The following is a 15,545-nucleotide window of genomic DNA, read 5'->3' on the forward strand; positions in this document are numbered from 1 at the left end:
GCAAGGTGATTAAGCTCTTCTGTGAAATCACGACAATGGGCACTTAGTGGCCATTGCCAGAGTGCTGGCCAGCCTTGTGGGGTTCCAGTAATGAATAAGGCATAGGATGTATCTTCAGGCAATGAAGCACAAGGGCTTGCAATGTGTCTCAAAGTGCAGGCCAGAATGACCTGCAAGCATTGTTAAAACGCAGGTTCTGAAGCCTTAGTAATCTGAATCGCAATTCCAAGAGCCTGAATTTTTTTTTAATTTATTTTTATTGATTTCAGAGAGGAAGGGAGAGGGAGAGATAGAAACATCAATGAGAGAGAATCATTGATCAGCTGCCTCCTGCACACCCCCTACTGGGGATCAAGCCCGCAACCCAGGCATGTGCCCTTGACTAGAATCGAACCTGGGACCCTTCAGTCCACAGGCGGACGCTCGATCCACTTGAGCCAAACCAGCTAGGGCTGAATTTTTTTTTTATACGCACATAAAGTTTAAGAACTACTTTCTTGGTGGGTGAACTAGACTCATCAAAATAGTCAGTCTGATGGGACATGTGCAGGTTCTTTTTTATCATTTTGGTGACCTGTATGCTCAGAGCCAAATTAGTGTCTCAGCCCTAGCCATGTGGTCTTTTGTCATCTTCGATGTCCCCTAGTGAGCTAAAGCTCCCTGGACAAGTAGGGTAAATAAGTAAATGAATAAAATCAGTCATTTATTAAGCACTTAGCCAGGATGCTAAGTGCATTACATCATATCTCACTTAATCTTCACAACAAACCTATGATCAGGTACTATTATGAATCCCATTCTATAGATTTGGGAACTGAGACTTAGAGAAGTCAAGTAACTTGCACAGCAGGTGCTAGAATCCAGGTCACTAACTCCAGATCCCATACTCTTAAGTATCTACTACTTGTCCTTGGCATAGGTGACCACTGGTAGCCCCATACTTTTCTATAGGACTGGTCCTGGGCTACAATGTGAGTGACAAGGGGAGCCCCTTGAAGCTTACCTTGAAGCTTCTTTTACACAATTAGCAAACTATTTTTACTAAGATTTTATGTTCCAAATCAATTTTTAAAATTTTGACAGTGCTTTTATGAACACATATCTAATATGTTTTTGTCTTGTCTTATTTTATGTATATGTATGTATTTATGGGGGGTTACAGAAGGGCTCATATGTAGTGGTGCAGCCACTGTAAATGAATTAATGAAACTATTGCATGTCAATTTTGTACGTTTTCTGTTCTGCAATCTTTGATAATTGTTAGGGGAAATGAAGATAGTTTTACAGAGAGAACCCTTCCTCAAATTGACATATACTTTAATAAATGTGTGTATCATATAGAATTGACCACTGAACAACACAGGATTGAATTGCGCAAATCCACTTATTCACACAGATTTTTATTTTTCAATCAATATAGTCAGCCCTGGGAATCTGCCCTTTCTGATCCAAAACAATACTTTCCATCAGCAATTGGGAATTCTCAGATTCAAAGAACCGACTGTGACTTACACACACACACACACACACACACACACACACACACGGTATCATATTACCAACAAACAATGCAACCCAGCCTGAGGGCCTCAAAAATCATTTGGTCTGGCCCTGCCAAGGCATTAGGGGTGATTGTTAGACCAAATACAGCAGGCTAATTTTTACGTTGGTAATTCTGTATGGCCCATGAATGATGTTATAAATATGCAAAATGCCCTTGGCAAAAAAAAAAAAAAAAAAAAAGTTCCCCACCCCTGAATGTGATTTGGATACAGGTCATTTTGCTTTGTTGTGTAACTTGAGAACTTCCCTTTCACTTGAAGCCTAAGAGGCAAAATTTTGGAAGGCCTAGAGGACAACGGGGATGGGAGAAGGCGCTCTGACCTGGAGTTAACATCTCCACCCAAGGCAGAAGACAGGGCGGATCACGAGTGGTACTACCAGCTAAGCGGCCCCGCCCTCCCACAGCGGGGACAAAGGGAGGGAGGAAGTGTGCGCCTGGGAAGCTCCGCTGCTCTTCTCAGGGTTTCCCATTTCCCCGCCACTGAGAATGAGAAGCAAGTTAGCACAGAAATCTGCGCCCACCTGAAACCCGGTCCGGCCCCAGGAACTTCCCCGCGGCGGAGACTGGGGTCCAGGCGCCGGGATGGAGAAGTGGCCAGCTCGGGGTGAGCTCCCTGAGCCGGTTTGCCACGTGGGGACTGCCTTGCAGCAGCGCTCTCTGTCGGCAGCTATGGGTACAGCCCGCGTCTGTTGGCCTGTACTTGGTGTTCATGATGGTGTACAAGTGAAAACGGGAAGGAGGGGGATGGTATCTAAGATCTGTGTACACCTTTGAACCCCTCTTAGTACTATTAAATCTGCTGAAGATTTCTAGCTAATTCGGCTAATTCTGTGCATAATTCGGCTAATTCTGTGCGTAAAGCTCCTAAGTCCATAGATTTGTGTGCAAATGAGCGTGAGTGTACTCACCCCACCTCGGGTGCCAAAGAGGGTATGTCTTGAATGTGGCATGCATGGGTTGTCTCTGTACCTGCCTGTGGATATTTCACTTTCTGCTTCTATCTGGCTATGAGCGAGAACCTATACGCACAGGTTGTGTCTCTCTCTGAGTTTTATTAGCAGTACACACATTTTTATCATCTCCCTGGGGCTGTGTCTGTGTCAGTATAAATGTTCAGGGATGAGTGTGAAAGTGTGTGTGTGTGTGTGTGTGTGTGTGTGTGGTAATAGTATGTCTCTTAAATCCAGATGTTAAAGGAATAGTGTAGGGGAGAGTACCCCAAATATACTCAACCCTTTACCTTTCATCTCAACTCTTGACTTCAAGAGAACCATAGATTTTGCTTTGGGGCCCTCTAGAATACAATTGCATCCTTCTGACCTGAACTCAGTTTCCTGCGTGACCTCATCCTCCTTCATGTCCAATTCTTGTCCTTCCTTCTTCTCCAATGGAGCCCAGGGAAGCTGCCTACTGCTATCTCTAAGCATGTTGGCCATGATGTCAACCCAAAGAAGACAGCATCCCTTCTCCTTCCTTTTTCCCCACCCAAAAAGTTATTTCCTCTTAGTTCATTACCTGGGATTTTGATGTTATGTTCCCTCAGTGTTATTAATACACACAGAAAAAAAAAAAAAAGGAACTTATTGAAATTCCCCCAGAAGGTTTTGAGAGTTGTTTTCAGTGTTGCAACTTGGAACAAGTCAGTTTCTAGTTTAAGTTTCCATCAGAAAGCTTGGTAGGAGCAGGGTATATAAGCTGTAGTCACAGCAGCATCAGAAGAAGAAACAACAGTTTCAGACCCAGCGAACTCTGAGGCTCAGCAAGAAGCAAGGTAAGCACTTCCCTAGTTCCTGCCACCCCTGCCATGGCCCCCACCATGCCTGTGCTACCCCTGAACCTGACATCATGGACAGGGTGGGTTCCTGGGAGCATTCTTGGTGACTCGACTGCTGGGACACTTTGGGGCTTATATATAAAGTATTAATTTAGAGAGTAAATTAATAATAATTGTCTACCAAGGTCTGTGAACAAATGCACATTTTATAGAAAGGTCTGTTTTATCTTGTTTAAAAGTGGTATGTATATAACAGTGTCCCTCAGCATTTAAAGCCCATCAATTAAAGGACTGTATAAAGTGAGTGCTGCTTGCTTTAGTATGGTAAACATTTTTAAAGCCTTCCATTCGTTAAGTAATAATGAATTTAATAATTTATTTCATATTCTTACCTCATAATTGAATGTTACAGCATATACTTGCTCCCATATTTGTGAAGGGCTTACTAGTCAGTTGTGACAGTCAATCAGATTGATAGCTGAGGTCCAGTTTTTCTGGATTTAACTAACTTGGGCCCACTTAAAAAATGAAAAGCAACTAATATGCTTAAAACTACTTTCTGAAGAATTTAAAAATCTGTAAGAACAAAAAAAAAGATAATCTTTACTGAACTGGTATCTTACACTTGCCAACGTAAATTGTGTGCAATAATTTTCAGGTGAAAAAAGTAATGACCAGGAAAAATAAGTAATGATCAGATTAAAATCGCATTTTAACAAAGTGATTGCCAAAACCCAACTGATGGTACACTTTTTTCAAATAAGGAATTTCAAGATGTTAGAAAGCTGCCTCTTAAGAGTTCATTTTACTGGGATTTGAAATTTTGTGATTTCTGTACATTCATTCATTTTTCTAATTGTTAGTAAAATCCCTACATACTAAGATCTGGGATATAGTGTAGAATAGGACAGACATGGTCCCTGCCATCAGAGAGCTCAGAGTGGCAGGGAAGTAATTATTCATTAACCAAAGAACTCTATTATTGTAGGAAGTGCTATGAAACAAGGAATGGGGGCTCTGTGAGAGCAAATAGTCGGGAGTCCAGACCTCATGCTGGACACCTTACATGAATTATTTCATTAACTTCTCACCACACCAGGATGCCCATTTTACAGATTAAGAGTGTGAGGCCTAACAAGCAGCTTTCCCAGAGTCATACAACTAATGAGTGGCAGAGCTGGGATGCCAGTGCAGGTCCTGCCTGGCTCTAGAACTGGGACCCTTTGCAAGTGCTACCCGTGCCTTGTGTGACTATATCTTTTTATTTTTTTAATAATAATTCTCTCTTCTAATTAAAATGTAACAGAGTAAAACTTGAAAAAGTGTCATCATCATGCCCACATTGGCACAAGCATTAGGAAGCCTTAACATACCACAGGCCCTAGATTCCCTGCATCCTTCATTCATGATTTCAAGAGTTTATAAAACCATGAAACTACACGAAAAGAAATTTTTTGATCCTCGAGACTCTCAAACTTAGCATGCCAAGAAGTGTGGGCTGTGGGATGCAGCCCTGCTATCAGCTGGTTTAGAGACCCACTGGGTAACTATCTGTTGCCCTCTTTTGGGTTTCCCCTAGGTCCCACCCCCTGCCAGTATTCTAAGGTTTAAAATGAAAGTTGTGTCTTAGAACCATCACCAGGTCTCCCTTGATCCTAAAGTACAATTCACCTGAAATTCTCAAATGCATCGGAGGTCCAGGGAGGAAGTGCTGGGCACATAGCAGAAGGGAAAACCCCAGCTTTACGAGAGTACTCCAGGAGGTGCCAGGAATCTCTGTCATTTCCCTCCCCAGAGTGCTGACATCTGGGTTTTACAGGTCTGTGTACTTGTAATACTTCTATGGCATTTCCCTATAGCCAGGCACAACTCTCAGTCTATCCATTACATATGAAACAGAGAGATGTCAACTTTTTCCTTTATCTCTTCCTTCTCCTAATCTCTTATTGGTTGCCTTCTGTAATATGTCATCTCATTGCATTTTCCCCAACATTCCTTGGAGATAGCTATTGTGTCCATTTTATAGATGAGGAGACTGAGATGCAGAGAGTAATTTGGTCAGCATCACATAACTAGTGAGTGGGGGAACCAGAACTGAAACCCATAGCTGCTTGACTCCAAGCCTACAAATGTACTAACTGATGCTCTGTGGCAAGTAGTACTTTGCTACAGTCAAAGCTTGCTGAACTGACAGACATGCCCCTGTAAGCCCCATGCTGCCCTGATGAGAACACTGGCAGTGTATAGGAAGGCCTGCCTTCTAGTCCTGTCTTGGTCATCATAGCTTCTATAACCTAAGGAAGTAAAGGGAAAGGCAGGGTTCCCCTAGGATCAGCAGCAGTTCTGACATAGCCATGATTTGTCAGTATGCAGTCACACCAATCAAGGGATGCTCCTTTTTAAGGTATTTAGTTGGAAATTTTGAGTCTTGTTCTTCATATAATTTAGACAGTCGTTTCTGAAACGATGCTGCTACAAAACACGGGTGCTCTCCGAGATGGATAGAGGTGTTTCAGACTGAAATTAAATTATAATCATCTCTACCTAATTTACAGAGGGGGTGTAATTTTCACAGTCTGAAGATTTTCATAAATCCTGAATACTAATCTAGACTGAGTTTCAATATAAGGTGGTGCCTGATTTAGCATCAAATGATGCATGTCGTTATTTCATGGCGGATATGTCACTATGTCATGGTCTTCTCCCAAAGAACAGCTTGATTTTCAGGGGCTCTGGAACCTGAAAATAGGTTAAAGCATTGATGTTGCTGGTCCAGGGACCACATGTTGAGAACCTGGAAACTCTTTGAGGAATGCAGGTTCTCAGGCCCCACCCCCAGAACTGCTAAATCAGATAGTCTGGGGGTAGAACTCAGAAATCATTGGTTTAACAAGGCTTCTGGGTTATTTTGACAACCACTAGACTACATCATGTGGGAGGGAGTCATCTTTGAGTTTGGAGCAATTACAGTCTAAACCAGCCGTGGGCAAACTATGGCCCACGGGCCGGATCCGGCCCATTCGGCTGTTCTATCCGGCCCGCGGAGCCGAAAGAGTGGAGGGTTCTCTTGCTCTCCCCTCTGCTCCTTTACTTTGAATTTATATTAGTTCACACAAACACTCCATCCATGCTTTTGTTCCGGCCCTCCGGTCCAGTTTAAGAACCCATTGTGGCCCTCGAGTCAAAAAGTTTGCCCACCCCTGGTCTAAACTAAAAGAGAAACTAAATCCCTACAACAAGGGCTAGTGACCAGGTCATTGCCAGAATTTGAAAGATTGTCTCTATGTTACCTTTTCCTCCCCAACCTAAGTCCTTTAGCCTCAGCTGTCACTGCAGATACTGCCTTGTGCTTCAATGACACACACACGTAGCTTGTCTCTCCAAATGACTTAATAAATATTTGCTGAATGAAAGCATTTGCTCCTAAAAGGCAGGATCCAGATAAAAACTTTTTTTCACTCCAACCACTCTAGCTCGGTGCCCTTTACATAGCAAGCACCAAGTAAAAAATTTACTGAATGTTGATCTGGACAAATAATGTTCTTTCTCTGAGACTTGGGTTTCTCATCTTTAAAATAAGAGGATTGTATAAGAAGGCTAGCCTTAGATCTCTTTCAGCTCCAGATTGTCTATGGTTCTCTGTTTGGAGATGTGCTCACCCAGCGACTGGCATAAGGGCTCCTACAATTCATTTAGTGTTACCATGACAGTGTAGAGAAGAAAGAAGAAAATAAAGATTAGAAACAATATGCATAGATTGTGAATATGGTTTCCAAAGGTAACTGAATAATGATTGACATTCTCTCTCCTCTTTCCTTCTTCTTCTTTCTCTTTTCCTCCTCCTCTCCTCACTCTCTTTCCCTCCTACAGATGCATCAGCAGCAGTTGGTCCTCTTCTGTTTTTCCCTGGTTTTGCTGGCATCTCCCCTCGTGGCCATATGGGAACTAGAGAAAGATGGTAACTAGACTCTCCTAAATCTCTCATTTTCAAGATGATGATGCCAGAGCTTAGAGTAACTGAATGTCTTGTCTAAGGCCACTGGCTAGTGTAAGAGATGGAACTGACTCTAAACCAGTGGTGGGTAACTTCCAGCCCGCAGGCTGCATAAGGCCTGCGAAGTCATTTGGTCTGACCCTGCCAAGGCATTAGGAGTGAGTTAATTCAATGTTTGACCAAATGTAACAGGCTAATTTTTAAGCTGATAATTTTGTACGGCCTCTGAATGATGTTATAAATATCCAAATGGCCCTTGGCAGAAAAAAGGTTCCTCACCCTTTCTCTAAATCCAGACCAATGTGACTCTAAAAACCAGGCTCTTTACCCTCCCTGTGACTCTCACAGCAGGCATCAAAATCATCTGGAAAACATAAAAAAAAAAACATAGGTCACTGGGCCCATCCCACAGTTCCCTGGTCATCAACTGAGAATTTGCATTTCTAACAGATTTCCAAGTGCTGCTGCTGATGGGGGTTCCATGATTGTGGTTTGAGAACCACTGCATTAAGTGATTCTATTTAATTAATAATTGATGCCCAGATGAAGCTTTGATGTGACACCCTCTTTGAAATACTATATCCTAAGCCCGTGGTCAGCAAACTGCGGCTCGCGAGCCACATGCGGCTCTTTGGCCCCTTGAGTGTGGCTCTTCCACAAAATACCACGGCCTGGGCAAGTCTATTTTGAAGAAGTGGCGTTAGAAGAAGTTTAAGTTTAAAAAATTTGGCTCTCAAAAGAAATTTCAATCGTTGTACTGTTGGTATTTGGCTCTGTTGACTAATGAGTTTGCCAACCACTGTCCTAAGCCATTCCTCAAGTGTCAATTTAGATGCTGGTATTAGAGACCCAAGGCAAAGCCAAGAAGACAGTCTGAAATACAGCTCTTGTGCTTCTAACTTGCTGTAACCTTGCATAGCCTCTTGGTCTCAACACTCTCCTCTATAAAATGGGAAGTCTAACACCTACTTAACTGCCTCATAAGAGTATAAAATAGCTTTAAAAAAATACAAAGAGAATAAAATTTTCCTGTAGGGAGTGGCTATAGGGTCAAGCCTTGGACTGACCTGTGGCAGAGCCACATGTAAGTCCCAGATTGGAGGGCAGAGCCCTTCCAGCACAATTTAAGTCATCCCTTGTTCCTAGGTAGCTAATGGGCTGAGAGAGGTGCAGCAAGTGCTGCCAAAACAAGGCTGGAGTAAGGAAATAGATTTGAAACTCACAAGACATTGTAAACATGTTGACCACTCCCCTTGTTTTGCTTTGTGTGATCTGACTATAAAATAAAGCTTCAGTTTACAGGCTGTGTCACTTTTTTCACATCCAGGCAGTGATCCACCCGGTCACAACTCTATTCTCTTGTCTGTCTTCTTTAATCCCTCACCGCCCCTCCTCAGGTTTACCCCTGGCTGTGCTGGAGGCGGTTCATGATGGGAAGACTAACACCTACTTAACTGCCTCATAAAAGTGTAAAATAGCTTTAAAAAAATACAAAGAGAATAAAATTTTCCATTGGTGAATTTCATGCAGTATAAACTAAGTCCCAAAATTCCCACAGAAAATTGTAAGACAGTCTCTCTGTGCAGTTGTCTGACCCTTTAGTCTGTGACTAACAATAACAACTAACACTGAGTTTACTGAGGCAGGCTTCTTTCATTTAATCCTCACAGCTGAATGAATCTATGATGTAGGTACTATTATTATTAACATTTTATAGACGAGGAAACTGAAGTTCATGGTGATTAAGTATCTTCCTCCAAATCCTCCAGCCAGCTAGTGGCGGTAGGATCTCAGTCTCGGTCAGTCTTAATCCCTCTGAGACTGAAATTGTGCTGGAAGTTGTTTATCTCCACCAGGCCTTCAGCAAAGAGTCTTGTGCTGTTTGCATTCTTCTGTGTATCAAGGCCTTCATCTGCCAGCTGATCAGAGGTTAATTACTAAGAGTAGTCTGCCAGTTAACAAATTGATGGCATCTATACAACTCTTTGCTTCTCTCTTCCATGACTTTGAGCCCAAGGGGGGCCCTGTACCCTGAGATCCTCTCAGCAAGCCTTTGCTGCTATAAGCTAGGTTGTGCTTCAGCAGTGCAGATGCCCAGGAAGTTCAAAAGACACAGTCCCAGAGTCTGTGTGGCTTGCAGTATGGTTCTCCATGCTCTGTGCTCTCCAGTTTATGTTGTAGAGTTAGACTGGTATCCTGACGCCCCCGGAGAAGTGGTGGTCCTCACCTGCGACACCCCTGAAGAAGACGGCATCACGTGGACCTCGAACCAGAGTAGTGTGGTCTTAGGCTCTGGCAAAACCTTGACCATCCAAGTCAAAGAGTTTGGAGATGCTGGCCAGTACACCTGTCACAAGGGAGGCAAGGTTCTCAGCAATTCTTGCCTTCTGCTTCACAAAAAGGAAGACGGATTTTGGTCCACTGATATTTTAAAGGACCAGAAAGGTAATTCCATTCCCTTGAACAGCATCAGTTTTCTCCATAAGAAATACAAAAATTAAAATTTTAAAGGCAAGACATGGTCAGTATAGTTAATGCAGCAATCAAGTCCCTTACAGAAACCACTCAGAACCTACATAGTCCTTTGCTTTGGTTTTCCTTTGCTAGACACTTTGGGTAATCTCATGTTGAGAGAGTTTCATGGTGAGTCTGGATGCTTTTCCGTAGGTTCTCTTTAAAAAATGGGGATTTTATAGAGAGGGTAATGGAAATTAACCAACATGAACAGTGCATAACTCAGCACTGGGGTGATAGCCTTGAAAAAAATGAATACCCTCTCAATATGTAAGATGTTATGCTCTGCAGAGTCAGCTACCAGTCCTTGCTGAATTGCCTGCCAGGGGAGCAGCATCATTTTCCAATGAATTCAATGGAAGATTTTTTACTCATACCATTTGGTGACCTGTGATTAAGCACAAAATCTTTCTGGGGGAAAAATAAACACAAAAAACCACACATACAAAACCTAAATATCTGTTCTTTTTCAATCCAGAACCCAAAAATAAGACCTTTCTAAAATGTGAAGCAAAGAGTTATTCCGGACGTTTCACCTGCTGGTGGCTGACAGCAATCAATACTGATTTGAAATTCAGTGTCAAAAGTGGCAGAGGGTAAGTGAAACCACTCTGTTTTCTCGGTGTTTTGCTAGAACTACTATTTCATTAAGAAAATAAGGATGACCTAGTAATGCCTTTCAGTTAATGGTAAGAGAGAAAAAGTCAAACCCATATTTTTTTCAATGACACCCCCACTTGCCTAAGTTGGGGAAAGAACATGGAGATTTAAGCTAACTGCCTGAACAAATGTATGCATTAGAACAGAATATTACCTGGGCCTGGCCATAGCCTCTGCTGTGTTTGAACTCACTTATCCAAATGGCCTGGTGATGCTTCATTGAGGCTCATAGTACCATAGGGAGGGATAAAAGGAGAAATCGAAGCTATAGATGACTTGCCAAAATTGCACCTCGAATCAAAAATAGAAACAAGAGTTCTGGAGCATAAACCTTGCAAGCCCTAGAGTCGACTCCAAAACTCTGAGGCCTCTAGACATTTTCCCCAGGCCACTTGAACAACTTTTTCTTCTGCTAACACTGCTCATTTGAAGTTCGCTTTGTCTGATACACTTGGACTTTTCATAAGAAACAAATTCCCATGGATGTAGCACCTGTGTTAGCCCCTCTAACATGTGACTTCACTCATCATCTAAGTTCCCAAACAATGTAGGAGAATAGAGCCAACCCTAGTTGATCATCTTGGCCTGGCCACTATGTACCTGAGGAACCTTTTGGGTCTCACTTTTTCATCTTTGAAATGAAAATGCTTACTGAAGAAGTGCTTATACAAGTGCACAAAGACATAGATGCAAATATTCATTGTGATATTTCGGTAATCAGCAAGGGAAAGGTGAAATAAAGTGTGATTTATTATACTCTCCAGCTTAATGTGCAGTCATCAAAATAACCCAACATATATGGTCTGTTGTGGATCATTGAAAAAGATGGTTACAAAACTATATATATGTATATATATATATATATATATACATATATATATATATATACACACACACATACATACACACACATATGTGTGTGTGTGTGTGTGTGTATATGATGGTTACAAATATATATAAAATATATATATATACACACACACACACACACGGTTTTGTAGCCATCATATATATATATATAATTTGATCCTTATTTCATAAAAAAATAAAATCTAAATGTATTTATATAGATGAAATATATGTATGCATAAAAACATATGGCTATATAACTGCTTTGAATATTCACAGAAAAAGTTCTGGTGGGATACAACAAGATATAAATAATATATATATTAGGGTTAAAAGGGGTATTGGGTTTAAAAGAGGCACCACATTTCCTTTATATGCATCTTTATCATTTTACTCTTATAATTAGCATGTATAAATAAAATGGGAAAAATAAAATAAAAATGTTAATTAGGAGTTGTAACCAGGGGCTCTGGATCTAAAATTTTCCAAATTCATGTTGGCCATGAACCTCCATTTCCTCATCTGTAAAATGATAACAACAGAACATCTGTACTACCTCTGAAACATCTGCTCTCGTGGGGAGGGCAGTTTCTCACTGCCTGGGATAAATCAAACCAGTTAGAGAAACTGTGACCTCGGACAGTTACAACCACAGGAACTCGCCCACATCTGTGTGACACAGGATATGTCTGTCTTCAACTTCAGCTCCTCTGACCCCCGGGGAGTGACCTGTGGAGCAGCGACACTCTCGGCAGAGAGGGTCAGAGTGGACCACAGGGAGTATAAGAAGTACATGGTGGAGTGTCAGGAGGGCAGTGCCTGCCCAGCCGCCGAAGAGAGACTGCCCATTGAGGTCGTGGTGGATGCTGTTCACAGGCTCAAGTATGAAAACTACACCAGCAGCTTCTTCATCAGGGACATCAGTGAGTGTACTTGAATATATATGCTTAATAGAGATAGATGCCATTCATTCACTGGAGTAAGGGGTTTACATGCATTATCTCTTTTATTCAACACCCCCCAAAAAGTACAGTGAGATACTATTAAATATCTGCATTTTAAGGAAGAGGAAGATGAGTCTTTAAAAAGTTAAACAACTTGTCTTAGATCTCACAGCTAGCAATTCAGATCCTGATCTGCCCCACTAGAAAAAGCAGGCTCACCCTGGCTCATTTGGTTGAGGGCACATGCCAGACTCAATCCCCATAGGGGATGTGCAGGAGCAGACGATTGATGGTTCTCTACCACTAATGTTTCTCTCTCTCTTTTTCTCCTTCTTCCTAAAAATCAATAGAAACGTATTTGAAAAAATAAAGTGAGAGCAGGCTCTTGGCTAAACTTCTGTCCTGCTCCCAGGGAGCTTCCTGAGGAATCCAAGAGCAGCCCCTTTGGCATGACAGTCCTATTCAGAACCAGCACTTTCCTACCAGCTGCAATTATTCCCTACCCATCTTTCTCTAGAATCTTGAGACTACTTTATTGGAATAAAAACTGCTCCAAAATGGACATCAGTTTTTTAAATTGGCAGATGGAGATTTTTCATTTCCTCTACCATTTCTCCATTGAGATAAAGTGTGAAAGAACCACAGAACACGCGCTAGCATTGGTAGACTGCCCTTGGCGGGTTGGGGGAAGGTGGGATCTAGTTCACAGAGGTCTCACTGAGGAGGTGACATTTAGCTAAGTCCTAAAGGAAGGGAGATGTCAGTTGTGTTAAGAACAGAGGCAAGAATATTTCTGAAGCATCTGCCAGGAGCAGTGGTCTTTGGAGTGGTGCTGGGCCTAAGAGCCCAAGCACATTCCATAGAATGTCTTCCTCACCTCATGAGAAGAAGGTACACTACTTGGGGACAGTCTTTGGGACACTCACTGCTGTACTTCCCATGTGCAGTCCAGTGGCTGGCACACAATAGTTGCTCAGTTACTATTTATAGAATGAATGGATGAATGAACACATGAGCATAGAGACAATGTGACTGTAACTGCTACAAGACAAATCAGTGCCAGATACCATGAAAAGACAAAAGAAAGACACTAAGTGGGGAATCTCTCACCTCATCCCCAGCAAGAGAGACTCAGCTCAGTTCTGAGTTGGGTGCAAAGAGGGGGCTTGACCTCAGAAAGGGTGGTCCTTCACCGATAGCCCAGACAAGAGAGTCTTGTTGTCTCTAAGAACTTTCTCCTGAGCACTACGCAGAAGTAGTTCCCCGTCAGAGCCCATCTGATTGTCCATGGTAACAAGGTTTCTGAGCCTCTCTCAGGGTCAGCCATAAAAGATGTGGCAGCCTTCCACAGGCACCAGAGTGAGCACCAGCAGTAAGGGAGTGTCACATCTGCCAACCAAGTGCTCAGAGAAGCAACTACCCTATGGACTCGCAACTGGTCAAAGGTGAAAGTGGGATCAGAAGCCAGAACTACCTTGCTCCAAAGCCCCACCAGGAAAATAAAAAGTGTGTATCTTATTCCACAGTCAAACCAGACCCACCCAAGAACCTGAAGCTGAAGCCGTTAAAGGATTCCCGGCATGTGGAGGTCAGCTGGGAGTACCCTGACACTTGGAGCACCCCACATTCCTACTTCTCCCTGACATTTTCTCTTCAGGTCCAGGGCAAGAACAAGAGAGAAAGGGTAAGATGTGATTCAGTGCCAGACATAATGTGATCAGGTTTATGCAGGCCCACAACAGGGTGGGGATGAATGATGATGACAACAGCTAATGTTTATTTAGCACTTCTGTGCCTTTTTGTGCACGATTATCTCACTTAATCACAGTAACTCTACAAAGATGGGCAGTACTATTATCACCACTTCACTAGTGACAACACTAAACCTCAGAAAGGTTAAGTGACTTGCCCAACGTCACCCAGCTAGGAAGTGACAGAACCAGGACACAAAGTCAGACTGCTGGACACCAAGGCCATACACCTCCTGTATGGTTGACCATTAATTCTTGCACTCAACTGATCCTGATATAGGAGAGCTAGACTCCAGGAACCGAAATTTACTATTTCAACTGAGTGAATATAATGGATGATATAACATTCATGCTATGTCTCACCCAAAATGTCTAACTCTTGGCTGTTCTACATATTGTGAAATTATTTTATTAAACAGAATGTCGGTATGCACATAGGCTAAATGATGGCTTTTCAATTTTCTTGCCGTGGCATCAATAACCCCAGGGTCCTAGAGGCACTTTTATTGAGCTTTAGCCTCCTTGGATCCCAGTTTTAACATCATTGGATAAAGGCCTTATTCAACATAGCATTTAGCATCTGGTAGAAACTCAGTGATTCAGCCGCTCCCTAAGAATTTTTTTTTTTTGCCGGGTAAAGGGCTATACTAGAGTCAATTTCAATAAAAAATTATTTAAAATATTCATATGTATTTTCCCTACTTAAGATCTGTGTCATTAATAGGTAATATTTACTGAGTGCTTTCTATATGGTTACAGATTTTGCTACAAGTTTTACACGATTATTACCTTTAACTTTTACAACTCAGTGAGGTAGACATTTTTACCATCCCCATTTTATAAGTGAGGAAACAGACACAGAGAGCCTAGGACATTTTTCAGTGGTCACACAGCTAATAAGTAGCAACGCCTGACTTTGAACCACAAGTTTGTCTGATGAAAGGATCAAGAGTGTGGTATTTCTGAATATCCACGGGGCAACTAGAGCAAATCTGTCCCAGTCTCACCATCGGCCTTGTACTGGGGTGAGTGCACATGGGCCTTCAGACAAGGCAGCTGTGCTAGAAAGAGGAAAGCTGGACCAATTTCACCCTCAGGACTTGAGAAGTAGAAAAACTGCATCTGTGTTGAGAGCTTCTGTCAGTAGGTGGCGCAAGTACTACACACTCCTCTGTGAATTGCCCTACAACCAAGATGTGCTTTGAGAAATATGCCCAGCCTACCTTGTGACTGTATTACCAAAGGTTTTCCTCTCTTTTGCAGAAAGATAAACTCTTAGAAGACAAGACCTCAGCCAAGGTCACGTGCCACAAGGATGCCTTGATCCGTGTGCAAGCCCGAGACCGCTACTATAGCTCATCCTGGAGCGAGTGGGCATCTGTGTCCTGCAGTTAGGTGAGCAAGTCTAGCCCAGACCTGCACACTCAGTATACCAGGTTCAGGGAACTGGGGTGGGGGGATTCCGGAGAGGAAATAGAGGATTCCCAGCAATGTC

The 15,545-nt window shown here is 42.5% G+C and overlaps 1 protein-coding gene across 1 annotated transcript; it reads left to right on the forward strand.

Annotated features, from left to right (window-relative positions):
- Positions 1–7,208: 7,208 nt before the first annotated feature.
- IL12B (interleukin 12B) lies at positions 7,209–15,445 on the forward strand (the record flags this gene model as incomplete). The annotated part of the gene is made up of 6 exons (XM_080672803.1): positions 7,209–7,296; positions 9,502–9,777; positions 10,325–10,442; positions 12,061–12,278; positions 13,826–13,983; positions 15,314–15,445. The coding sequence occupies 6 exons, from the start codon at positions 7,209–7,211 to the stop codon at positions 15,443–15,445; spliced, it is 990 nt and encodes a 329-aa protein (XP_080528929.1).
- Positions 15,446–15,545: the final 100 nt, after the last annotated feature.

Source organism: Plecotus auritus, assembly GCF_963455305.1.
Source record: "Plecotus auritus genome assembly, chromosome: 6".
NCBI lineage: Eukaryota > Metazoa > Chordata > Mammalia > Chiroptera > Vespertilionidae > Plecotus > Plecotus auritus.